At 44.3% G+C, this 25,731-nt stretch overlaps 1 protein-coding gene across 3 annotated transcripts in view; it reads right to left on the reverse strand.

The window, feature by feature from the left end:
* Window positions 1–497: 497 nt before the first annotated feature.
* Window positions 498–25,731, reverse strand: part of RPIA (ribose 5-phosphate isomerase A) — a 32,640-nt gene continuing 7,406 nt past the window's right edge. Inside the window, exons 2-9 of one of the 3 annotated variants that reach the window (XM_058683375.1) lie at window positions 23,352–23,412; window positions 21,632–21,687; window positions 14,284–14,343; window positions 11,411–11,475; window positions 9,903–9,971; window positions 9,029–9,170; window positions 6,726–6,825; window positions 498–1,425 (exon numbers count right to left, since the gene is read on the reverse strand). In XM_058683375.1, coding sequence (XP_058539358.1) covers window positions 1,328–1,425; window positions 6,726–6,825; window positions 9,029–9,170; window positions 9,903–9,971; window positions 11,411–11,475; window positions 14,284–14,343; window positions 21,632–21,687; window positions 23,352–23,412 — 651 coding nt within the window. In that variant the 3' untranslated portion in view covers window positions 498–1,327. Of the gene's footprint in view, window positions 1,426–2,494; window positions 2,837–6,725; window positions 6,826–9,028; window positions 9,171–9,902; window positions 9,972–11,410; window positions 11,476–14,283; window positions 14,344–21,631; window positions 21,688–23,351; window positions 23,413–25,731 lie in introns of those variants that run through there. The other 2 variants (XM_058683374.1, XM_058683376.1) reach the window with 2 other exon arrangements.

The following is a 25,731-nucleotide window of genomic DNA, read 5'->3' on the forward strand; positions in this document are numbered from 1 at the left end:
GAGGTCGGCCCAGGGGAGCCAAAGGCCGTGAGCATAAACACCTAGCAAGCTGCATTCCTCAGTCCCATCAGAATTACCACCGAGGGGATCGTGGCCTTCCCTCTCCTTGTCTGTGAGGCTTTCTGGCAGTTCACTGCTCACTGGGCACACACAGTCTGAATATTGGCGAGGAGAATAAAGAGGGAATATGGGTAACCTGCTTAATGCTTGTCAGCTTCTATGACTAATGGTCTGACTAACAGAATGCTTGGGGATAATCTGCGACTTCTGTTCAGCTGAGTTATCTTCCATTAACAAAGAAAATAGCGTTTGACAAAGGTCTATGGAATAAAGTTGACATCGAGCTCTCTCAGAAATACAGGAACTATCAATCTGGTCTTTTTGGCTCAAGATTTCTCGAGTTAATTCCACCCCTTATCAAAAACCCAATGTACGCTGGGGAGCCAAACTGATCCCGATTTTACTTCAAAATGACTGCAAACAGTAAAGACAAAGAGTCAAAGTGGCACCACACTGTTTTATTTCAACCCTCAAACAGTCCGAGGAGATGACAGCTTTTGACGCCCCATGCAAGTAATAAGAAAGGAAGAGAAACAATAACAAAAAGACAAGTACTTAAAAGGATTTCACATTTCACAGCAGTGCTTTGGCAGGACTGGCAAGTATTTCTGGCCAACTGCTTCCCACAACAGGGGTCTGAAGGAACCCCCAGGTCTTAGCAAAAGAACCACATTTTCTCCCTGACGGTTTACACTCTGAGTCACTCTACACCACACTGCTCCACTCGCCAGACTTCTGTAAACCTCACCTTAAAATATGTACCTAAGTATTGTACGTGATCACAACAAAAACTAAAGACAAGACAGCGTGGTACAAAAGTAAACTCTAATGTTTCCAGTAAGGCATCAGGGAATCACTGCTGGCTGGGCCCTTCATTTCACCAGTTTAAAGAAAAGTTTTGATTTACGTTTCTCAGCAAACCCAATATTCAGATGCTTAACCAGCAGGCTCAAGTTAAAAGTTTAAAAGACAGTTCCCTTTTTTTTTTTTTTTTTTGGTAAATGTTTCATATAAAACATGAAATCAAGTTCTACTTTATTTTAAAAAAAAACAGTATTTTTAATAGTAAAAATATATAGGTTTATATTTCTCTTTTTAAAAAGACATTAAATAATAATACTTCAGAAGACTGGATTTAACCCCCCAACCCCCACCCTGCCAGCTGTCTATCTGGCACCGAGACATTAAGGCAAAGGCTCCTGGAGAGGCATGTTCACTTCAGCTGTGGGCCGGGGGCTCAAGGTGAACACAGTTTGCTCCTGCACGGTCAACAGAAAGGCTTCTCCCTCATGTTCACGGAGCCGTCCTGCATCCCGAAGTAGACTCTCTCAGCCATGTTAATGAAAAGGCCTGTGTCCACCACGCCTGCAGGATGAAGGATGAAAATAAGCATTAAGTTTCAGCTCCCCAAGGCATGAAGAGTCAAGGATAGTAGGGTCGGTAAGGGTAACTACCATTAGCAGCGCTGGACAAATGACAGGTCTGAAGTCTTTCCTTCCCAGAACAATGAGAAGAGATTCTGATCTTTTTCATTTCCTCTTACAATCCCTTTCTCCCCTGCCATCTTTGTCTACCCAAATGTGCCAACTTTTTACCTACCTCAGGGCCTTTGCTCATGCTATTCTGTTTGTTGAACTAGTCGTCTTTGAGCACTTCAAGGGAATGGTGCTTCTCTTGTCCTTCAGGCATCAGATGACAAGTCTTCTCTTCAGAGAGGCCCTCCATTGACTAAGTAACCTCCACTCCCACTTGTTATTTTTTTTAATTGCAGTATAGTTGACATATAATGCTAGGTTAGTGTCAGGTACACAATATAGTGACTCAACAATTCTGTACATTACACAATGCTCACCACGATTAAGTGTAGTTTCCATCTGTCACCATATAAAGTTATTACCATATCATTGACTATATTTTCTACCCTGTATTTTTCATCCCTGTGCCTTCTTTATGTTATAACTGTTTAGACCTCTTAATCCCCTTCAGCTATTTTGCCTATTCCCCCTATGCCTCGTCTCTGGCAACCGTGAGTCTGTTTCTGTTTGTTTGTTTTCTGTTTGTTCATTTGTTTTATAGATCCTCCATGTAAGTGAAATATGGTATTTATCTTTGTATGACTATTTCACTTCCTGGAATACCTCTAGGCTCATCCACATTATTGCAAATGGCAAGATTGCTTTCTTTTTTATGGCTGAGTAACATTCTATTGCACATATACACCAAATCTTTATGCATTAATCTCTCAATGGACACTTAGGTTGCTCCCTATCTTGGCTACTGTAAATAATGCTGCAATAAACATGGGTGCATATATCTTGCATGAGGGTTCCCTTTTCTCCACATCCTCGCCAACATTTGTGTTTTTTTAACATGTTATTTCTTATCTTTTTGATTCTAGCCATTCTAGAATCAAAGAGCCATTTACTCTACAGGAGTAAAGCGATAGCTCTTTGTGGTTTTGATCTGCATTTCCGTGATGATGAGTGATGCTGAGCATCTTTTCATGGTGATTGTTAGCCATCTGTGTGTCTTCTTTGGGAAAACGTCTAGTCAGATCTTCTGCCCCATTTTAATCAGAGTGCTAGTTTTTTGTGTTGAGTTGTAAGAGTTCTTTATATATTTTGGAAATTAACTCCTTACTGGATACATCATTTGCAAATATGTTCTCCCATCAAGTAAGCTGCCTTTTCATTTTGCTGATGGTTTCTTTCACTGTGCAAAAGCTTTTCATTTTGATGTAGTCCCAATAGTTTAGTTTTGCTTTTCTTTCCCTTGCCTGGGGAGAAAGATCCAGAAAAAAATGTTGCTAAAGCCAATGTCCAAGAGATCACTGCCTATCTTTTCTTTTAGGAGTTTCATGGCTTCAGGCGTCCTTAACCCACTTTGAGTTTATTTTTGTGTATGGTATAAGAAAGTGATCCAGTTTCATTCTTTTGCATGTAGCCGCACAGTTTTCCCAACACCATTTACTGAAGACACGGTTTCTCCCATTGTATATTCTTGCCTCCTTTGTCGTAGGTTAATTGACCACAGACGCGTGGGTTTATTTCTAGACTTTCTATTCTGTTCCATTGATTGATGTGTCTATTTTTGTGGCAGTATCATACCATTTTGATTACTACAGCTTTGTAGTATATAGCTTAAAATCTGGAATATCTTCAGCCTTGTTCTTTCTCAACACTGCTTTGGCTATTTACACTCCCAGTTATTTTCGATCACACTATCGGCCTTAGAAGTCTCCCCCAGAGTTCAAGAAGACATTTGCAATGCATATAGCCAACAAAAGACCCGCATCAAAATATGTAGACAGTTCTCCCAATCAATAAGACAGACAACCTAGTAAAAAACGGGCAAAAGACTTAACGAGGTACGCTACAAAAGAAGCTATATAAAATGGCCAGTGGACATAAAAAATGATGCTCAACCTAATTAGTGAAAAGAGAATGCAAATATTCACCAGAATGAACATAATGAAATTTGACTAGAACGCAAAGACACTTCCACTCACTGACAGTGGGAGGAAATCGGCAAAATCATTTTGGAAAACACCTGTTAGTACATCTTCTAAAGCTGAACGTATTCATACCTAACAATCTAGCAATTCTACTCCTAGGTATATATGCAATTGTTAGGCACACACATGGTCATCAAAAGACACGTATAAGAATGTTCACAGCAGCACTTTTTCTAATAGCCTAAAACCAGAAACACACGAATGCTCAAGAATAGAATCTCCACTTTTTTTCACACACAGAAATACAATGGAATACTATTCCGTGATGCGAATTAAATGTATGCAACATTTACCAAAAATATTTACATATATACATACATGCCACAATGAATAAAACTGTTCAACTATCAGGAAAATAAAGTTTGATGAATGAGTGTGTAGGGAAAATTGTTAGAAGGGTAAATTGGTGCAATCCATGGAGGGCAATTTGGCACCATCTGACAGGAAAAGATGGAGGGAAAGAAGGAAGGGACTTTTCACTGTTTACACTTGTAACGCTGAACAATGTAAAATAAAATTAATTTTAAAATTAAAACTTCGCAAGAAGTCCCCCAATACATAAAGAAACAAAATCCTCTATCGGTGATGAAAAGCCATCAAGCAGAAGAAAAAGCTGCCGAAACCTAGAGGTCGCTGGCATGGCCCTGCACCAACCCGACTGAAGCCTTCCAAAGGAAGCAAAGTGGCCATGTAAGACCCAACAATTCTGCAATACGAGGTGACAGCTTCCTCCTGAGCCAAGAGAAAGTCAAACCAGGTTCAGAAAAGGCTTCGAAGAAAGAGTAGAGAGGAAGGACAGGAGTTGGTCTGATCTCAGAGCACCTTTGCTCGGGTTACTGACCATGCCCCAGTGGCAGAAAGGGCAGAGGTGGCTCACTGTGAGCACAGGGGCAAGAACCCATGAGCTTTGGCCCTTCTATAGAGCTCTGTGCTCTGGGTGGAACCCAATGGAACAGCCAACAGAGCGAGTGAGCAGCCAAGCACCAGTCCAGCTGTCCTCTGAGTGTCCACACACACACACACACACACACACACACACACACACGGGCAAGGGCAGGGCGGTAGGGGCAGACAGGGAAACCTGCCCTCTTCCCTTCCCTGGCTTTTAGTCCAGCAGTAACAGACCAGATGAGGAAAAGGGGAGAGAACAGGAGGATGCAACAAGCCACGTCGAAGCTTCTGGTGGCATCGTACTGAATAATTTAACATCTAGCCTCTCTTTCCTCATTTTCTTTGGTTTAAGTTTCTACTAAGATTCTGAACTTCTCCAGGCTGTAGCTTCTACTGAAGGCAGAGGGCAAATATCGGTCTTCCTCACGAACGACCGCTCCAGGTCTCAGTAAGCCAAGAAAGGTCTGAGCAGGAGCAACAGAGCTACCTAGTGGGCACTGCAAGAAATCCACCTGCAGAGGCACAATGCCCACACTAGTGAGCGGCTTCCTACACCGCCCCCTGGGTCTATCTGCATTATCATCAGGGGCAAACGCTCCCATTTTACTAACAGTGACTAGTGACCTCTACATCGTCTTTTCCTCTTAGTCTCTCGGCTCATTACTCCTTCCATTAAATGAGAACACTAAGTGAGAATAAGCATAATTCAATTCATCTTTTTTGCTTAATAAACCTGCTTAAAGATAGTCAGTCTAAAACCACAGACTCCAGTAAGAATACTTAGCTCCTTATTACATGGCTTTTATTCACACCATTTTCATTCCCAAATAGCATGGATAACTTAAAATCTAGGATGTTTAATTAATGGTGACAATACTATCCTTTCTTCCTGGGGATTTATTCATTCAACAAACACTCCCTCCCTTATGTGCTAGGCACCATTTTAACTCATTTAATCCAACAATCCTATGAAGTAGGCACTAATATTAGCTTCTTTTACAGAGGAAGAAATGAGTCACAGAGACGTTAACTAACTGCACAAAGGTCACACTGCCAGAGTGAGGCTGGGTTAGGAACCTTATCCAGGCAGCCTGTTCCTGGATCTAATCCTAGCCCCTACAATCTGCTAAACTGACCTTACCTGCCCCATTAGCCAGTTCTGGCCCAAAAATATGCTATGCCATGGAATACTCCCAGTCAGAATCTTAGTCTCTCAATACCGTATGATTGGTATTTCTCACATCTGCTTCCTCCATCTGATCCCCTCGCCCGGGCCTTCAATACTCCTCTGGCCTGGGGACATGACTACCTTCTACACTGCCCACCCAGCCTTACTTACCCAGGGCCCCAGATCCCTGCTACAAGCAGTAGAGGCTCTCCCACCCCAGTGTTCATGTCACAGATGCCCCTCCTCAACCTGGCACTTGAGGAAGTAAGGACTAAAGCTTCAGGGTCTAGAGGAAAACAACCCAGGGCTCCCCTCTTGGCACTGCAGCCCTTAGGCAAGTCGTTGAACCTTCCCTGATCCCTGGCCTCCTCTCTAACTATCTCAGCCAACTGGAGGGTTTGTAAACACTTCGTGCAGTGTCTAGATTACGCTAAGGCAGAGGTCAAAAGCCACCTCTCTCCCATGGAACTTTCCCACATTCTCCAAAGGAATCAACCCATGTGCACTCTAGACTCCTGGTATTTCTCCAGCAAATGTAGCACATTCTATCTTATCCGTAGGCATGGCTTCTACACAGCCACACACCACTTTCCAAACCAGGTATACATGAACTTTCCTTGAGAAAGAGTCATATTCTAGAAATGGGAGCATTCCCTGTAACATGCAGCACAGCACCTGGCCTGTGGTATGTAATTAATGAGTATGGGTGAATGGTGTCATTTTTCCCCACTGCTTAAGAAGAGAGCCCACAAAAAATCAGAGAGGCTACAGTTAAGCTTCTGGAAGGGAAGGCTCTATCCAGAGGGGGTGTGGTTATTTCAAGCCAACCCCCCTCTGACACTCCATCAGCTCCAGGCCAATCCCAGTTGGAATGGGTTGTGAAATGCACAACCAACAAAGCTGCTAGGTAAGCAAGAACTATTCCTGGGGGCAGCAAAGGTGTGAAGTCAGAAACTCCAAGCATGGTACAAAGGAAATTCTTTTCAACCAAGTCTTACAAACCCCACACCATTCGTGCCTCCTACAGCCAGAGGTGGGGGACAGTCACGAAGTGCTTGGGTGTCTATGCTCGATAAACACCACTCATGTTACCTGGGATCATTTTGATAGCTGTGTTCACTTCACTCCATTTATGCACCCGATCAAACTTCCAATCCAGGATAAAATTTCCATTATCCGTCACGACGGGACCCTAGAAGGTAATTTTCCATATTTACCAAGGATATAGATATAGGTGGGCAGGTAAGTGAAGGTGATGCCCAAATACAAGTATCTTAATGAACCCGCTCCAACCAGTACCCCCACCTCATGCTTTCTAGAAGGCAGTGCCATGAAGAAGTAATGAGCAGAAGCTCTGGAATGAGAGCTGCAGAGGCATAGAGGAGGCTCAGAAGAGCCATCAACTTCTGTGAGCCTCAGATTCCTCAACTACAAAAAGGGGATAATGATACATACTTTATAAGGCAGCTTATGTATAAACCATATGGGTAAGCATTTACCACAATGAGGGCTGACAGTAAGGGTTCAATAATTCTCAACTATTGTTAGAATGAAAAACTACAGCAACAGACTATCAACAGGATGCAACATTCTCACCGCTTCACATTAAGCGCCGGGTAATGCAAAATAAGGCGGTGCTATCGTACCCATGGCTTCCCCAAGCAGGCGCTCCCACCAAAACAGGAAGCAGAAATGGGTTCTGGGGTCAAAAAAACCCAGGGGATGTTCTGCATAGAACTTGTTTGTGTGACTCGTCATGCATTTCTGTCCAGAGCCGCACATACGTAATCGTGGGGGGGGTTAGCTGGCTTGTGTTCTGTAACTGGCCTCTGGATCAGAATTGGCCCTTCTGTTCCTGATGCCAAGAGAGATTTATAAGCCTCCCATGCCTCCTGAAGCCAGACCTGGCTGGTCCCCTGGTGGATCTGGGAGGGAAGAAGAGCAAACAAATGCCCAGGCTCCTAAGATCGTGAGATATGACAAGAGAAAAAAAACCCAGCTTGCTCAGGACTGCACTTAGACAAACTTAATGTGTAGATCACACATGGATGGTATTTCTACTGCCCTGGTGGCAATAGTTAGTTGGAAGCCTCACCCGAGGGGAGGACGCTCTGCCCAGGACCCTCAATCGGGACTCCAACCGGGCTGTTCACTGCGCTTCCCCAGCCAGAAGACTGCATGTTGTGAGTACCCGACTTGATGTATTAACCCTTCTTTGTCCTTCTCTTCCTCTTTATGTTTACTATAATTACTTAATTCCATAAATTCCTTTTCCCTTATAATTAAATAAAACTTACCTCCATGAAAACAGAAAGTGCGGCTACCGTGAATTACTATTATTCAGAACAGGGGGTCGTTTTAGTTACTTAATCTAAAATTCCTCCACAGCTTTGGGCACTAGAAGGCATTTGGGACCACAAATGTTGACAGAACCCTACAGTCACAGGCAAGGAAACTAGGCCTCCCTGTCGACGGGAGGAAGAGGGGTGGGAGTTCCGTGAAGAGCCCCCACGAAGGCAGGAGGCTGGAGCTCTTGTCTGGAGTGACGGCAGCCACGACAGAGGACCTCCAACAGTCTCCTCCAGGCTCTTCAGCTACAAAGGGAACCACGCTCAGAGCTCTGTACAACCACTAGGATTAGGGACTGATTTTTTTTTTGGCGGGGGAGGACTGATTTTTAAAACATCACAAAAACACCAGGAAAAAAAAACACACCAATATAAAAATTCATCACAGAAGAGTCACAGAGAATTTGTTTTCTGTATCTTTCAAACTTGTTATACAGTTATGTCAATAATTACAGTTCATTTTTTGGGCTATCACTTTTGCTTGTTCGGTTATTTAAGTGTAAGAGAAAAAAAAATTTCTATGTAGCCCACTCTAAAAGCTGAAGAGAAACATTTTGGACTAAGTTTCTGAAGCATATTCCTAGAGAGGACTTCATATCCCCCAAGAAACTCAACTTCTTGTCACATTTAATAACAGAATGAAGTAAGAGGAGAAAAAGAAAATGACACTATGAAACCTAAAATACTTGCTGCCCGGTGTGGAGGGCTTCCCAAAGCCCATCTTTAGCCACTGTTAATCACGACGGTCCAGGCCGCAGGTACAAAGGTCAGATCACCTAAGGATCGTCAGACCCCAAAGGACAGACAGAAAGAATCACTCCCCGACTTGTACAGGGGATATGCACCGCATTAAATGTAGTCTTCTCCACACGAGTTTGAATATAGAAACTGGTAAAGCCAGTACTCTAAAAATAAACCAATAACCTGATTAAAAATAGATAAATAAAAGCTGACTACCCAGGCTAGGCACAGAGGTCCTAACAGAAGCAAAAAGGACCCCACACTGAGAGCCTGGAATGCCCCTGAGAAACCTCCCTGGCCACTTACTGCCTTGTTGACAGCCATCCGAAGTTCAATCACGCCCCCAAACTTCTGGGTCACAGCTCGGCTCACTGGGACATAGGCCATTGGGATGACCTCAATGGGGATTCCCTTGTGCCACTGATCCCCAAGGTTCTTTGAATCTTTTCTGAAAAGAAAGTCAAAAAGTACAATAAATATAAATAAGCTCAATGACACAGATAAAAACCGAATTCAGACACAATGAGAGGACAAGAGAGGTCAGCAGAGACAAGAACACAGGGCTTCAAATATATTAGCTATATTTTACTATTTAAAAAATGAGGTATTTGAAGTAAATATGACAAAAATGTTAAAAGTGGTTATGACTGGCTTGTGATTATTACACAGGTATTTATTACTTATATTCTTTCTACAGCTATAATATCTTGTAAGTACATACAATTTTCTTGTTAATGAACATGCTCAGCATAAGCGCCTTTTATCAGATTCCTTGAAGGAGAATCTGAGAGCCTGGTCAAAGGCGATGCACAACACAAGTCACGTGTGAGCCCAGAGGAAGCAGGGCGTGCTGAGTCACTGCCCGTGGGCAGGGCCTGTCCTTCCTCTGAGGCTCCCTGCAAGGATCAAATGAGTAGTACATGAGGACGTGCTCCTGTCACAAGAGTGACAAGCGGTTAAGCTGTTTCCTCCTCCTTCCAACGCACACGTAACACAGCAGTATCTACCTTCAGCATGAAAACAAAACAAAATCCAAGACACGGCCCTAAGTCCTAGCTATCAAGTCTCAGAAAGTCACACAGTCCTTCCAGTTCTCTATTTCCTCCTCTATAAAATGGGGATGAGGCCTGGAGTCTGATCTACCTCCTGAGTGGACAGCTCAGAACACTGAACAAGGTACCTGAAGTCGGCAATCACGATGAAGCGACTGGCATAGCCAGCCACAATTTTCTCCTGGGTCAGGCAGCCTCTGGGGATGGGAAGAGGCAAATGAACACAAGGTAGGACACAAACTCAATTTGAAAACTAATGTCAGATACAACAAACCCAAATCCACTTAATGAGACACTTAATTTTCGATTCTTAAAGGAAGATCCCAACTCCATCATGCTGTGCGACGACCTGAACTGTGTCCCCCTCAAATTTCATATATTGAAGCCTTAAATCCCGATGTGTACTTGGAAGATGGGGCCTCTAAGGAAGTAATTATGGTTAAATGTGGTCATAAAGGTGGGGCCCTGGGTCTGACAGGATTAGTGTCCTTGTAAGAGACACCAGAGAGCTCACTGGTTCTCTCTCCACCCTGTGAGGGCACTATGACAAGGCAGCCAACAACGTGCCAGAGTCTCCAGAACTGTCGAAAGATGTCTGTTGTTGAAGCCACCCAGTCTATGGCATTTTGTTAAGGCAGCCCGAGCTAAGAAATGCACTATGAAAACACAAGCCTGCCTGTGTCTGGGAGAAATGGTTCCCACTCAGGCCAGGCACAATCCCATCTAAGATGCATCTGTGCTCAGGGAAAAGTCATCTGAATCTGAGCATGGCATGAATGGAAGGGTCTATAACTTGAGAAGGACGAGCTTTGAACAACCTGTCTTGTCCACTATCTGCCAGTTGGGAGTGATGAAGCAGAGAGAGCACGGTGAAATATTAAACATATTCTGTGTCACCCCACAGTCTGCTTGATTATAAGAACTGGCAGAACAGGCCTTCACCTTCTTCAACTCACCATTTCCTTCCCTCCAAATCAACACTGAAGAAACACCCAGGGGTGCCTGGGTGGCTCAGTCAGTTGAGCGTCTGACTTTGGCTAAGGTCACGATCTCAAGGTTGGTGGGTTCAAGACCCATGTTGGGCTCTCTGCTGTCACCACAGAGCCCACTTCAGATCCTCTGTCCCCCTCTCTGCCCCTCCCCCACTAGTGCTCGCTCACGCACTCTCTCAAAATAATCTTAAAAAACAAACAATACAAAACAAAAAAACACCCAAGAAATGCTTTCCAAATGAATGAATAAATATATAACCAAGCTCTCACAGAGCTTAAGAGAAGCTTTAAAACAAAGATCACACACTCCCCTGCCCACAGACCTAATAATCTAGCCCCAACAATATATTTGGCTTAATTTGTACAGTTTTTAAAACCTGAATCAGCAGAAGAATGTAGATACAGAGAATCCATTAAGATGAATAACCTCACCGAAGAGGCCCAGGTTCCTAGTCACCAGACTGCTACTCACGACTAGAAATGCCAAGCCGGCTCTACAGCCAAAGGCCATCAACTTCCTAGTATGAAGACAAGCTGGCATACATTACAGTGGCAATTTGTTTATTCTGTCCTCCAATTTGCTTTGCTTTGCTCAGGATGAACTGGCAGATACTCTTCAGCAAGAAAGTCCCCACAACACTTACCCGCCGCCCTTGATGAGATTGAGATCAGCATCTACCTCGTCAGCACCATCAATTGCGAGGTCGATCTGCATTGGGGGAAGGAAGGAAAGACAAAGAAACTACTAAAAGCCTTGGGAGGTGAGGCTCTGTGCAAAGCTTGGACAAGGAATAGCTCATCCGAGCTTTAGCAGCCCTATTAGCTAGTTTTAGTTGTTCCCATTAACCAGTCAAGAAACTGAGGCTCTGAGAGGTTAAGCTAGTCCACTAGGGTCACCAGGAAACAAACAGGAGGCCTGGAAACCACACTGGGTCCCGCTTTTACCCATGACATTTCACTCCCTTTTCTTATTGATGGGCTTCTCTGTGGATGAGCTAGAATTATTTGAGAGCACACAACCCCAACATGGGTGACATCACCCCCAAGTAGAAAAAAAAGATACACAGTACATCTGTGGCATTAAAATTTCATGGGGGGGTGGGGGGGGCTGGGGGGCTCAGTCGGTTAAGCATCCAACTTTGACTCAGGTCATGATCCTGGGGTTCATGGGTTCGAGCCCCCATGTTGGGCTCTGTGCTGACAGCTCAGAGCCTGGAGCCTGCTTCGGATTGTGTCTCCCTCTCTCTGCCCCTCCCCTGGCTCGCACTCTGTCTCTCTCTCAAAAATAAATAAAACATCTTTAAAGAAACTTAAAACTTCACTGGAGGGGGGCAACAGAAAAAAGGCTGAGAAACGCTGACTCAGAAGTCTCCATACTAGTGTGGCAAAAAGAAAGACAGTTTCAAGCAGACACAGAAAACCCAATGTATAGTTATAAAGCTGACACACATTGGACATGATCTGCAACTGGACACTACTGAGGCACCCCCACTGTGACCCCCCCCCCCCCCAAAGCACCTGTCAGGGCTTGTCCACTGCCACCATTAGGAAATTCCACCACCAACCCCAAGAGCAGTCACGGGCAAAATGGGTTCATTTATCTTTTGAAATGTAAAATCAAGGAAGCTATGTACTTCTCTTCACTACTGACCTCTGCATGAACAAGGTGGGAGTGTTAAGCATGGTTATTTAAAAGACCAGTACAGGGGCGCCTGGGTGGCTCAGTTGGTTAAGCGTCCGACTTCGGCTCAGGTCACGATCTCGCGGTATGTGAGTTCGAGCCCCGCATTGGGCTCTGTGCTGACTGCTCAGAGCCTGGAGCCCGTTTCAGATTCTGTGTCTCCCTCTCTCTCTGACCCTCCCCCGTTCATGCTCTGTCTCTCTCTATCTCAAAAATAAATAAATGTTAAAAAATAAATAAATAAATAAATAAAAATTTAAAAGACCAGTACAAAAAACCCTCAGGGTACAAATCAGTTCAAGTTGCTTGGCCTGGCACAGGCGGAGAGTGTACAGAGCTTCAGCGGCACCGTGCTCCCACCCTTTCACAGATCCTGCCCTTGGTCTGAAGAGACAGCCTGCACCGCTTCTCCCTGCCCCGCGCGGATCCGAGGGCCAGGCCACACCAGGGCGACTCTCTGGGGCCTGGAAGTCTGCAGCCTTCTTTGTAGGAGCTGCAGGTCCGCCTTCGGCCACACCGCTCTCCTCACAGTGTGGAACGCGAATTCACACGGTGCCCTGCTCTGCCCACAGAAATCCCCCAACAAGCCCTTCCCATGGTTCCTACTAAGCCCTCGGACCCACAGGTACCAGGACGACACAGGTTAGTAGACCGAGTCCCACTCTGCAGTTTGGTTTGCGAGCTGCCATAATCCCTCCCCACTCTTCTGATCCAACCGCTTCCACTGTGCGCCAATGTATTCTACTCACTTAGTCCCTGCCACCCCAGCTGGCCTGGGCACCGTCCACGTATGCCACGGGCCGGCCTGGAGTTGCTCCCGTGGCTCTCATCTACTCCTCTCCGGAACGCCGTCTCCTGCCCTGGCCACCTCGCCTTCAAGCTCTGCTCAAACTTTACCTCTCCCCACAAAACCCTTCTAAGGAGCACTGCTCCAGAGCCAGAAGCATCCGAATTCACATTCAAGCTCTCTACCAGTTACAAAAGGTGTGGCTCTGGCAAATGGCTTGTCCTCTGTGTCTTTTTCACATCTGTAAAATGGGATAATGATGGTATGCACCCTCAAGACTACTGGAGGTTAAGTAGTTTAATATCGGCATAGCGCTTAGCACCCATACCTGGTGCACAGGCAGGGCTCAGTAAATGCTAACTGTGAGTATGCTGCTCACTCTCATCAACGCAGTCTCCTCTGTGTTTAACCACCTTTGCTGTAACATAACACCTAACTGTAATCTGTTTTCAAATGTCCGTGGCTGACTCAGAAGATTATTTCTTACCTCCACTTAGTGGTAAGCTCCACGGGCTCTTACACTTCTGTACCAGGACCACAGGAAGCCCTGGATCCACCCAGGGTTCGTCCAGTCCCCTCTCACCACACTCATACTGAGCCCTCAGGGTTAACCACAGGGAATGTACTGGAAACTAACAACCTCTCCTCTAGTGACCTCAGCCAGATTTAACATTCAAATTCCCAGGAGAAAATCTAGCATGACTCACTGACCTTTCTCCAAGACTCAACAAGATATCAAGTCCATGAACAAGGGACAGCCTTAAAAAAGGAGACCGAGGGGCGCCTGGGTGGCGCAGTCGGTTAAGCGTCAGACTTCAACCAGGTCGCGATCTCGCGGTCCGTGAGTTCGAGCCCCGCGTCAGGCTCTGGGCTGATGGCTCGGAGCCTGGAGCCTGTTTCCGATTCTGTGTCTCCCTCTCTCTCTGCCCCTCCCCCGTTCATGCTCTGTCTCTCTCTGTCCCAAAAATTTAAAAAAAAAAAAAAAAAAAAAAAAAACGTTGAAAAAAAAAAAAAGGAGACCGAAAGACAAAGCAGCCCAACTCTCTTACCTCTGGGTGTCGGTCCAGGTCACTGAGAGTTAAGCCATACTGCAAGATGAGCTGACGGGCCTATGGAGGACAAGAAAAAGCACCCACAATCATTTACTCTGAGCACGTGGCAAAGATTCTCAGCATTCTTTTGGATTTAAGTGTCAGACACGGAGTCCCAACCAAGGCTCTCTCCCAAACCCAACTGTGCCCACTAAGAGTAGGAGACACAGCTTTATGAATGGCAAAACTAAGTTAATTCATCCCGGGAGCCAGAAGAAGGCAAACAGCATACAGTGAAGATCGCCAGTGCCAGACTAAGAGTTCCTCCTCCGTGATCTGCTATTTAAGACAATGCCATGGGGGCACCCGGTGGCTGGGTTGGTCGAGCATCCAACTCTTGATTTCGGCTCAGGTCATGATCCCAGTGTCATAGGATCAAGCCCCACATGTGGCTCCACGCTGAGTGTGGACACTGCTAAGATTCTCCCTCTCCCTCCTTCCCTCCCACCCTCTCTCTCTCTCTCTCTCTCCACCCCTCTACCCCCTACCCCACTCACACTCTAAAACATAAAGAAGTTTAAAAAAAGACAATGCCATGGACTCCTAAAGCTTATGGTAATACAGTATTAAAAAAAACAAAAAAAACAAAAAAAAAACTTCCTAAAAAAGGAACTGAATGGATAGAGTGATTTCCAGGCTATAATGTTGAATAAAAATAAGCAAAAGGGGTGTCTGGGCATCTCAGTCAGTTAAGCATTTGACTCTTGATTTCAGATCAGGTCATGATCTCACACAGTTACTGCGATCAAGCCCCATGTCGGTCTCTGCGCTCAAAGCTCAGAGCCCGCTTGGGATTCTCTCTGCTCCGCACCCACTTGCATGCACATGTGTGTCTGCTCTCTCTCAAAATAAATAAACTTAAAAAAATGTTTAAAACTAAAAAATAAGCCAAAGAATATATCCACTCCGCAGAGTATATTAAAGGCAGGATGACCAGAATGACTAAGTGAAGAGCTCAGCAAATGGAGAATACCACACTGGGAAAGACCTGGGATTTACTTTATAGACGTGCCTCATAATAACCTTTCAAAGAGGCTGACCAAAAACAAGAGAGCAGTGATTACTGCTACCACATGGCCCTGAGTGGGATTTATAGCTGGAATAAATACACCTTGAATCTTCAAGTATGACCACCCAAATCCAAGTGATAAGGATCTGTATTCATGTCATTGCTTACCATAAGCAGAGGGACCAAAGGATAAAAAAAACTTTCTCCCAAAGGCATGTCTTAAAAATATTTTGTTTAAAATGAAAAGCACCTGAGATTAAGAATCAGAAGGTCTCAACTCTAATCTTAAATGAACCAGCCACATGACCCTTGACAAGTTTTCTTGGGATGGATGAAATGACCAATGTCAATCTTCAAATCCAAAATCCTAAGAGTCAAACCAAAAAGATCCTGGAATTTGCAATATATGGGACTTGTTGGGATCCTAATCAAACAAACTATAAAAAAATATTTTTAAACGATAAGACAAATAAGGGGAAATTTAAACCCTGAACCCGTGGTTCATGGGATCGAGCCCTACACTGGGCTTTATGCTGACAGCATGGAGCCTGCTTAGGATTGTTTCTTTCCCTTTCTCTCTGCCCCTGTTCTGTCTGCACGCACACATACAACTCTCTCTCTCTCAAAAATAAACTTAAAAAAAATAGCCAAGGTAGAAGAGAATGGGGTACAGATAAAAAAAATTGGCCATGAATTGGTGATTACTAAAACTGGGTGATGGGCACATGAAAGTTCATTATGTGGTTCTTTATCCTTTTTGAGGTATGAAAATTTCCATATAAAAAGCTAAAATAAAACACTGACTGAAAGTAGCAAATTCAAAACAAAAATAACTCCATGATTCTGGGGAGGCTGGGTGGCTCAGTAGGTTAAATGTCTGACTCTTAATTTCAGCCCTGGTCAATCTTGCGGTTTGTGAGTTTGAGCCCAGCGTCGATTCTTGGGATTCTCTCTCTCTCTCTCTCTCTCTCTCTCTCCCCTTCTCTGCCCCTCCCCTGATCTCTCTTGCTCTGTCTCTCAAAATAAATTCATAATGAAGGGAGAAAACAACAAACATGGTATTGCAGAATTATTTCTCAGTTCCTAGATTTCTCCAAAAGTAGCGCTGAGAAACCATCCCAATTCCAGACCCTGATGCTATAAGAACAATGGGAAAATCTGGAAGGTAGCCTCTAAGATGACCATCCCACCTCTTGGTCTTCATGCCTTTGGATAATCCCTGCCCACAGAGTCCCAGGGTTGGTCTGCGGGACCAATGGCACACAGCAGAAGCGATGCAGATACTTCTGGGATTGGTTTATAAAGAATGCCGGGGAGTAGGTAAGGGTGGCATGCTCTAGCAAGATCTCTCCCTCCTCCCTCCGCCCCCTCTCTTATCACACACGGCAGGGGAAAAGGTTGCTGTGTCCTGGAGACACTAACAGAGCCTCTCCCAAACAGCCTGTGGAGAATGAAGGCCTGCAACACCCACATGACTGAGCCTGGAACCACAGCTGAGTCTTGAGATGACCGCAGCCCTGGCCAACAGCTTAACTGTAACCTCATGAGAGACCGAAGCCAGAACCGCCTAGCTAAACCACTGCGGATTCCTGACCCTTGGCAACTATGAGATAATAAATGTTTGCTGTTAAGTTGCTAAATTTGGGAGTAATTGGTTCCATAGCAACAGATATTGAATACAGATGGTGTTAGAAAAATGATACAAACTGCACAGAGTTCAATGTGATAGTCTACCATGCAAATAAAACTGTGCGATGTACTATGATTTCCTATTCATCTTATGTACTTTAGAAATACTAAACTGCATTCAGATATATAACAAAAAAACTGGGTATCAGGAAACTGGTCTACACTGGACAGTGTAACTGTTCCATAAGGATGTCTTTTTTGTCCATCTAGATTATAATCAGAGTATGAGAGAGCACATTTTACATCCTCTTGCCACCCTACAGCAGTTAGCATCATTTGAGCCAATAGTTGGGTAAATAAGCAATCATTCTGAGTTCATTCTAGGAATTACCTAGTGCAAACCCCTGTTTTAAGGAAGAAATGGATGCCCAGAGAGGTCACAGTGGTAAGTTAGGGACAGAGTGAAGACCAGAAATAGTCTCCTGCCTTCCTCTCTTACCTAGGGACTAAGAAGGGAATCAGAAGGAAAGGAAAACAGAGAGTATGGTAAAAGAACAAGAAGCAGGGAGGACAGGCCCATTTATAAACGGAATTGAAGTCATCTTATATAATAACATGCTATTAACGATAACAATTTTAAAAGGAGTTCTTTGAGGTCTTGGCATTCCTCCTCTACCTTTTCCCAAACTCCCGCCCCATGTGACCAACTCAAATGTCATCTTTCCCGGGAAGCCCTCCCCAATTCCCCGGGCAAGGAGTAGGCTCTCCTTCCTCTAAAAGGCACATTATCTCTACTTCTCTACCATTTAATTATAAATAATGACCCACGTAAATGTAGCATTAATTCATCCAACAAACACGTACAGAGTGCCTAAAAGCCAGGCACCACACTGGGCACTGGAGATGATGATTAACACCTCCCATGCATAGGAGCCTCACATCCCTATGATACTACGCATATCCTCAGTGATCACCATGTCCAACTGAATTCTGCCTCCTCACCACCACCAGCAGCCACCCATCCCAGTTCCCATCCAAAGTCCAGCATGTGATAATGCCTAGGGGCACGGGTACCCCAGTGTTTATAGCAGCGCTCTCAATAGCTAAATTATGGAAAGAGCCTAAATGTCCATCAACTGATGAATGGATAAAGAAGATGTGGTTTATATATACAATGGAATACTACTTGGCAATGAGAAAGAATGAAATCATGTCATTTGCAGCAACGTGGATGGAACTGGAGGGTATTATGCTGAGTGAAATAAGTCAGTCAGAGAAGGACAGGTATCACTGTTTTCCCTCATATGTAGATCTTGAGAAACTTAACAGAAGGGCATGAGGGAGGGGACAGGGAAAAAATAGTTACAAACAGAGAGGGAGGGAGGCAAACCACAAGAGACTCTTAAATACAGAGAACAAACTGAGGGTGGATGGTGGGGTAGGGGAGAGGGGAAAATGGGTGATGGGCACTGAGGAGGGCATTTGTTGGGATATGCACTGGGTGTTGTAGGTAAGCCAATGTGGCAATAAATTATATTCATAAAAAATAAATAAATAATAAATAAACAAATAGTCCAGCATATGAAAGGAGCCCCATGAGTAAGTGTTGTATGGCTTCTGCAAGCCCTGGGACCCTCATCTTCCCAGACAATAAGCATTATTTATTTATTTATTTATTTATTTATTTATTTATTTATTTTCAATATATGAAATTTATTGTCAAATTGGTTTCCATACAACACCCAGTGCTCATCCCAACAGGTGTCCTCCTCAATACCCATCACCCACCCTCCCCTCCCTCCCACCCCCCATCAACCCTCAGTTTGTTCTCAGTTTTTAACAGTCTCTTATGCTTTGGCTCTCTCTCACTCTAACCTCTTTTTTTTTTCTTCCCCTCACCCATGGGTTTCTGTTAAGTTTCTCAGGATCCACATAAGAGTGAAACCATATGGTATCTGTCTTTGTATGGCTTTTTTCACTTAGCGTAACACTCTCCAGTTCCATCTACCTTGCTACAAAGGGCCATATTTCGTTCTTTCTCATTGCCATGTAGTACTCCATTGTGTATATAAACCACAATTTCTTTATCCATTCATCAGTTGATGGACATTTCGGCTTTTTCCACAATTTGGCTATTGTTGAGAGTGCTGCTATAAACATTGGGGTACAAGTGCCTCTATGCATCAGTACTCCAGTATCCCTTGGGTAAATTCCTAGCAGTGCTATCGCTGGGTCATAGGGTAGGTCTATTTTTAATTTTTTGAGAACCTCCACACTGTTTTCCAGAGTGGCTGCACCAATTTGCATTCCCACCAACAGTGCAAGAGGGTTCCCGTTTCTCCACATCCTCTCCAGCATCTATAGTCTCCTGATTTGTTCATTTTGGCCACTCTGACTGGCGTAAGGTGATATCTGAGTGTGGTTTTGATTTGTATTTCCCTGATGAGGAGCGACGTTGAGCATCTTTTCATGTGCCTGTTGGCCAGGATCTGCCCTAGCTTTAAACAGTCCATACCCCTGTCCACAACATGGAGAACTCTGCACACTGACCTCAAGAACCATAGGGATAGGACCTGCTCCCATCTGTAAGTCCTACAACTCTCCCTTCTCCCCATCTTTGACTGAACTCCACACGGGTCCCCTGTGAGTGTGGCCCTGCATACACAGGGAAATCAGAGTCACAAACAACACGAGCTTCCCACACTCATAACATGAGTTATGGGACGAACTGCGTTCCCCTGAAAATAAATAAATAAATAAATAAATAAACAAACAAACAAACAAACAAACCAGGTTGGAGTCCTAATTCCCAGTACTTCAGATTGTGACCTTATTCGGACATAGGGTCTTCACAGATGTAATCAGGTTAAAACAAAATCATTAGGCTGAGCCTGGGTGGCACAGTCAGTCAAACATCCGACTTTGGCTCAGGTCATGATCTCGTAGCTCGTGGGTTCGAGCCCGGCATCGGGATCCATGCTGACAGCTCAGAACCTGGAGCCTGCTTCAAATTCTGTGTCTCCCTCTCTCTCTCCCCCTCTTCCCTACCCCTCTCAAAAATAAATAAACTTTTTTTTTTTTAAAGAAGGGTTAGAAAAGACAAAACTAAAAAGATAATAGGACAAAACAGGCCACGAGCACCAAGAATAAGACAAACATCCTAGAAAGAAAAAACACAGAAAACAGAGGCAAGAAAATTAAAGGAATGATAGAAAAAAAACCTCCCCCAAATTAAAGAGTATGAGTTTGCAGAATGAAATGTCCCAGCAAGTGCCCAGAAGAATAGATGAAAACGAACCCCACACTAAGACACAGTATGGTGAAATGTCAGAACACTGGACACAAGGAAAAGATAATATCAGGGTATAAGGGTTCAGAGAGTGTAAAAAACCGGTTTCATACAAAGGATCAAGAATCAGAATGGCATCAAACTCTTTTAACAACAAATGCAAAATGACACAATAGAGAAATGCCTTCAAACTTCCTCAGAAAAGATCTAGTATATAATTCTCTAAGTCAAATAACCAACTTCAAGAAAGGCTAGAATAAAGACATTTTCAGGGGCCCCCGGGTTGAGCATCCCATCCCTCTCTCGATTTCAGCTCAGATCACCGTCCCAGGGTCATAGGATTAAGCCCCGCATCTGGCTCCGTGCTGTGTGTGGAGCCTGCTTAATATTCTCTGTCTCTCTCTCTAAAAAAGTAAAATAAAAATTAAAACAACAAAAATTTTTAAAGACATTTTCAGACATCCAAAGTTGTCAACGACTTGGCATCCCACAAACTTAAAGACAGCTTCCCAAAGGAGGTACTTCACCAAAACGGAAGGAAACAAAAGAGGTGGAGCAGAGGGAGAAATGAGGAGAAACAGGACCAAGAAACAGGGCGATCCAAAAGGGGAGAAGAGAAGGAAGGTTCCTGACTGCAAAGCTATGTAAGACGTTACCAACCCCGAAGACCCAGAGACTCGGCCAAGACGAGATGGATGGAGCGGAATACCCAGAAAGAAGTGAGATTTTCCCATCTGGGTAAGAGCTTGGGCCTGAATTAGTAAAGTGCACGTAGATAACCAAGCAAATGAAAAAAACAAAGGCAACATTTACTTCACTTGCAGGAAAACAAAGTAGCAAGGAGGTTAAGGAGGAATAATCACAGCACAGGACACAGTTCAGCTGTAGTTTGGACAATCACAACTCTGTAAACACTGAGTAATGCTGCACCAAAATGTAACTGTACTGGAGGATTAGGAGGAGAGAAAGCTGCCTGTGAACTGGGGAGCAAGGAGATAAAAAAACCAGCAAACACCCCACTTCCATTCATCCATTCCGTGGAGAATTATTACGCAAAGTTGAAAAAAAATTTTAAATAGCAACAAAAGCATGTCGTTTCCAGATACTAGAGCAAATACCCAACCAGCTAAGGGTTTTAAAACTGCATATACTACGCCGTGCTGCCACAGGATACACTCAAATATTCAGAGTGAGTACGTGAATGCGTCTAAGGCCACACTTCCAAGGAGCAATCCTCAGAAAATAAACTCCTCTCCTGCTCCTGGCTCCCCCACCTACAGCAACCCTGGTACACAACCCAAAGCCACACCTCCATGTCCTCGGGACCCAGAAGATTCAGCAGCCAAGTGCCAAGATGCAGAATGGAAAGCAGGACATACCTGAAAGGAGGTGGGAATGCAGACAAGGTTCAGATTCTCTTGTTTCACTCTTTCAGCTGTGGAGACAAAAGCCATGTTGGTGGTTTTTCACTCTCCTCACTTTATTTTTCTTGTCAGGTGCACATCTGCTCAAGATCCAACAGAAAAGGAAAGGTCTGGGGCGCCTGGGTGGCTCAGTCGGTTGAGCGTCCGACTTCAGCTCAGGTCACCATCTTGCGGTCCGTGAGTTTGAGCCCCGCGTCGGGCTCTGGGCTGATGGCCCAGAGCCTGGAGCCTGCTTCTGATTCTGTGTCTCCCTCTCTCTCTCTGCCCCTCCCCCGTTCATGCTCTGTCTCTCTCTGTCTCAAAAATAAATAAATGTTAAAAAAAGAAAAAAATTTTAAAAAAAAGGTAAAAAAAAAAAAAAAAAAGGAAAGGTCTATTCCCCCACTGACAGCCGCCTTTCATTCTGTGTCCCCAGCCTTGGTGAGAAAGTTTGTGAACACACATCGCACACACAAGACAGGGACAGGAGTAAATACTAACTACGAATAGAGCCATGTCAGGTGTTTGCTACTACTACGTACCTGGCAATATTCAAAGACTTTTGTACATGTGAACTCTTCTCATCCTAACAACCCAAAGGTAAGCTGCAATTATTATTCCCACTTTATAGATGAAGAAACGGAGGCACAGATAGGTAAAGTCACTGGGTAGTTTTATCACTAACAGGTGGCAGAGCTGATATCCCATGCAGTCCAGCTAACTCCAGTCTTAACTACTTCCTTATACTGCCTCTCACAGAAAAAGGAGAACTTTACATGCATAAAACATATAATCATTTATAGGCCACCAGAGGGCGGTTAAACAGGGTTTACTTATTCTTTTTGGATTTGTGCATTTCGGTGAGGGGGGGGGGGATCTTAAGAAAAAACTACCTTATTAAAAGTTCCAATCTTTTGACTCATTGGGTCTGCATCATGGGAGGTTCAGAAGCCACTATTATGAAATGCACAGTAATTCCTTTGCCCTGCAATCCTCCACACCCTCAATGGTAAGGTAGAAAGGTATGTAACACAAAAGCCCGTGTTAAGGCAATAAGGATTCCAGCAGCCATCACGCCAGCACCACAGCCACTCTTTTAAAGACAAAGTGTTCCTGGACTTTGTCTCCTGAGCACTGCCCCCGCCTTGGCACCTAGAAGAAGCAATCAGCATTCAGGCAAGTCTCTCCTGGGCTTTGTTTTAACAAACAAAAGCAGGGCAGTAAAACCTGTTGAGCAGCCACAGGAGCTGATAATTCCAGAGCCTTTCCTAAACTCAGAGACACCCTAATCAGTAAGCCAGTACCTGCAGGAAGGAGCCACCAACTCTGGGTGCCTCATATACACTCCAGGGTCACGGACAGGCGAGCCTGCTCTGAGCTCAGTTTGTCCACCTGAAATTAACTGAGGGACCCAAAGGCTTTAGAAGCCTTGCTTCAGGGCCCCAGGGGCCACACACAGGACCACTGATGAGGATTAAAATTCTGTTGAGATCTCCTCCTAAATCAGCTCCTACCCTCCACATGAGCAAAGTAAACAAAGCCAGGGCATCCCCCAAAATTGGCTGAAGAGGCCCAAGAATACCTCTCAGAAGAGCAGAGCTGGGCAGGTGCCAATGCTGTGTCCCCCTCCGTCCCCCTCTTCCACATCCTCATCCCCGTGGCCCCCACAAAACATCCAGACAGCCCAAGAGCATACCTATTCGCTGTACAGCATGAACGACTGTAGAGCCACTTCCAATTCCCAGCACTTGGTTATTCTGCCAAAAAAAGGAGAGGAAAAACAAAAACTCATTAATACCATATGTGACGCCCTCTTTAGCCCACTTCCTAGATCAAGGTGCTGTGCCCATTTGATAGCAACATAAGCACTGAACAGAACCAACTGAGAGTACTTTAGCCTAGTGCCCATGGCAGTTTATCAACAGCTCCTTCTACTCTCATCTGACACTAACATCACCATTTCCTCCTGTTAAAAAGGTAAACTGAGGCACATTAAAAATTTTAAGAATGTATTTGAGCAAGTCAGGCCGCATTCAATCTGGCAGACAGAAAGGAGCTCCGAGGAGCTACACAAAATGAAAGACTTTTACAGCCAGAAGGAAGTGTGAACAAGGAAGTCACAGCAGGCAAAACAGCAGACTGGTGATTGCCAGGTTACTTTTCCTTAGGGGACAGTAGGGGCCACTGAGGCAGATTACCTAACTAGTGCCGAGCAGACAACTCCTGATGGACTAACAGAACATTCCATTTCTGGGAGGGCTGAAAACGTAATTAAATCTTCTTTTGGTGATACAGGCTTAACACAAGTGACTTAATTCGGGGCCTGTTGTCTTGCTCATTGATGAGGGAACATGGGGTAAGCTGAGTGCAAAATACAGGCTGGCACCACCACCACCCCCCGCCCCCCAGGGTGGAAATATGTGTGATATTCCCTGGACACTCCTGGCTACCCAAGAACAAAGGAAAGGGGTTTAAGTGCTTGCCATGGTGATGTGGGAAACTAAGGCAAATGAAAAATTAAACTCCCTTACTGCCTACAGTCCATTGACAAGTCCTTGAAACTGGCAGAGTAACCCCCCTCTAGGAGCTCAACTGTCTCCATGATGGCACTTTGCTAGGGGCAAAAGAGAACTTTGGCTGAACATTGTCCCAACCTTCAGGAACCTGTAAGTCTACTTCCTTAATCTCAAGCACCCCAAGATATACGCTGGCAATCGATATACATCTGAAAGGTCTCATGACTGAGGTTTTACTAAACAGTAAAAAAATGGCATTTCCCTAGCTAACAGCTAGCCCCTCAAGGTCCTGGAAACCTTGCTTCCAAAATCCCTTAGAGACTTCTATATCCCTATGTATATATATACATACACTTACGCACACACACATATATGTGTACACACACACACACACACACACACACACACATACATAGTGAGTAACCTGTCATGACCCCAGTGCAGCTCTTCCTGTCCACAGGGTCCTGTCTCCGTGCCTTAATAAAATCACCTTTTTGCTCCAAAGACCTCCTCAAGAATTCTTTCTTGGCCATCGGCTACGGACCATCCCACCATCACCCCAAAACTTCATCATTTACAGCAAAAAAATTTTCACTATGGGCTTCCCCTTGCACAATGAGTTGTTAATCAGTTGCTGGAACTCTAAGAAATTTGACACAAAATATTTCAGCATACTGAACTTCCTGAAGTTGCTTATTCAAAGTAAGGTTATGTAGGAGGTAACTGATATTGTGAAAAGATTATTTAAAAAAAAAAAAAGAAAATTACGAGACTTATGTCAATATAAAATGAATAGGTCATAGATTTCATTTAGCTCATTAAATTAATGAGTGAATGGGAAAAGATGTTACAACCTGTCCACAGGAAAAACCCTAGAACCGAAATTCATATGCAGTCAAGAAATGTTGAAATGAATTTACAAGAGTCTTAGGATAATCATCAGCTGACTCTCATAAAATTTGCATTTCTATGAACAAAAATTACGTGCATTAAGAGTGTTCTACAAGTTAAAGGTCTCTCCACAGAGTTGTAAATGGCCTAGTGGAAGGCCATTCCAAAGAAAGGATATTTAGTAATGTCTTTTGCTCATTTCCTTAAATTTTGCCTTATGGTGTTGAATTCTTCTCTAAAGTGGAGATAATTAGGATTGAGGTCACAAGGGATTGTTGTGAGATTTGACTTATATTAACATTTAATAAATATTCTCGGTAAGTGCTTAATGAATGGTAGCTTTTGCTCTGGTTTCTAGCTGTTTTGCCTTAGTCTGGCAGGAAGTTGCTTTAGGAACTGAGTGAGCTCCACATTAGTTCCTAATTGTAGTACCCTGACCCTGTTTTGCTGTTTGTGGTCTAACTGACCCCGGCTGGGCCCCTACTCTGCCCCTCGTCTGCTCACAGGGATTCTCCCCCTTTCTTAGGATAGCAGGCTCCTGAGGCCTCTTTCTTGTCCTTTGTACTCAACAGCACTCTTACCCATTGTCCCTACTGCAGGTGAACACTCTTTCTCATAATCCTAACTAAGCTTCACCCTCTTCCCATATTGAGGCAGCGTTGTGCAAAA

Source organism: Neofelis nebulosa, chromosome 9 (genome assembly GCF_028018385.1).
Source record: "Neofelis nebulosa isolate mNeoNeb1 chromosome 9, mNeoNeb1.pri, whole genome shotgun sequence".
NCBI lineage: Eukaryota > Metazoa > Chordata > Mammalia > Carnivora > Felidae > Neofelis > Neofelis nebulosa.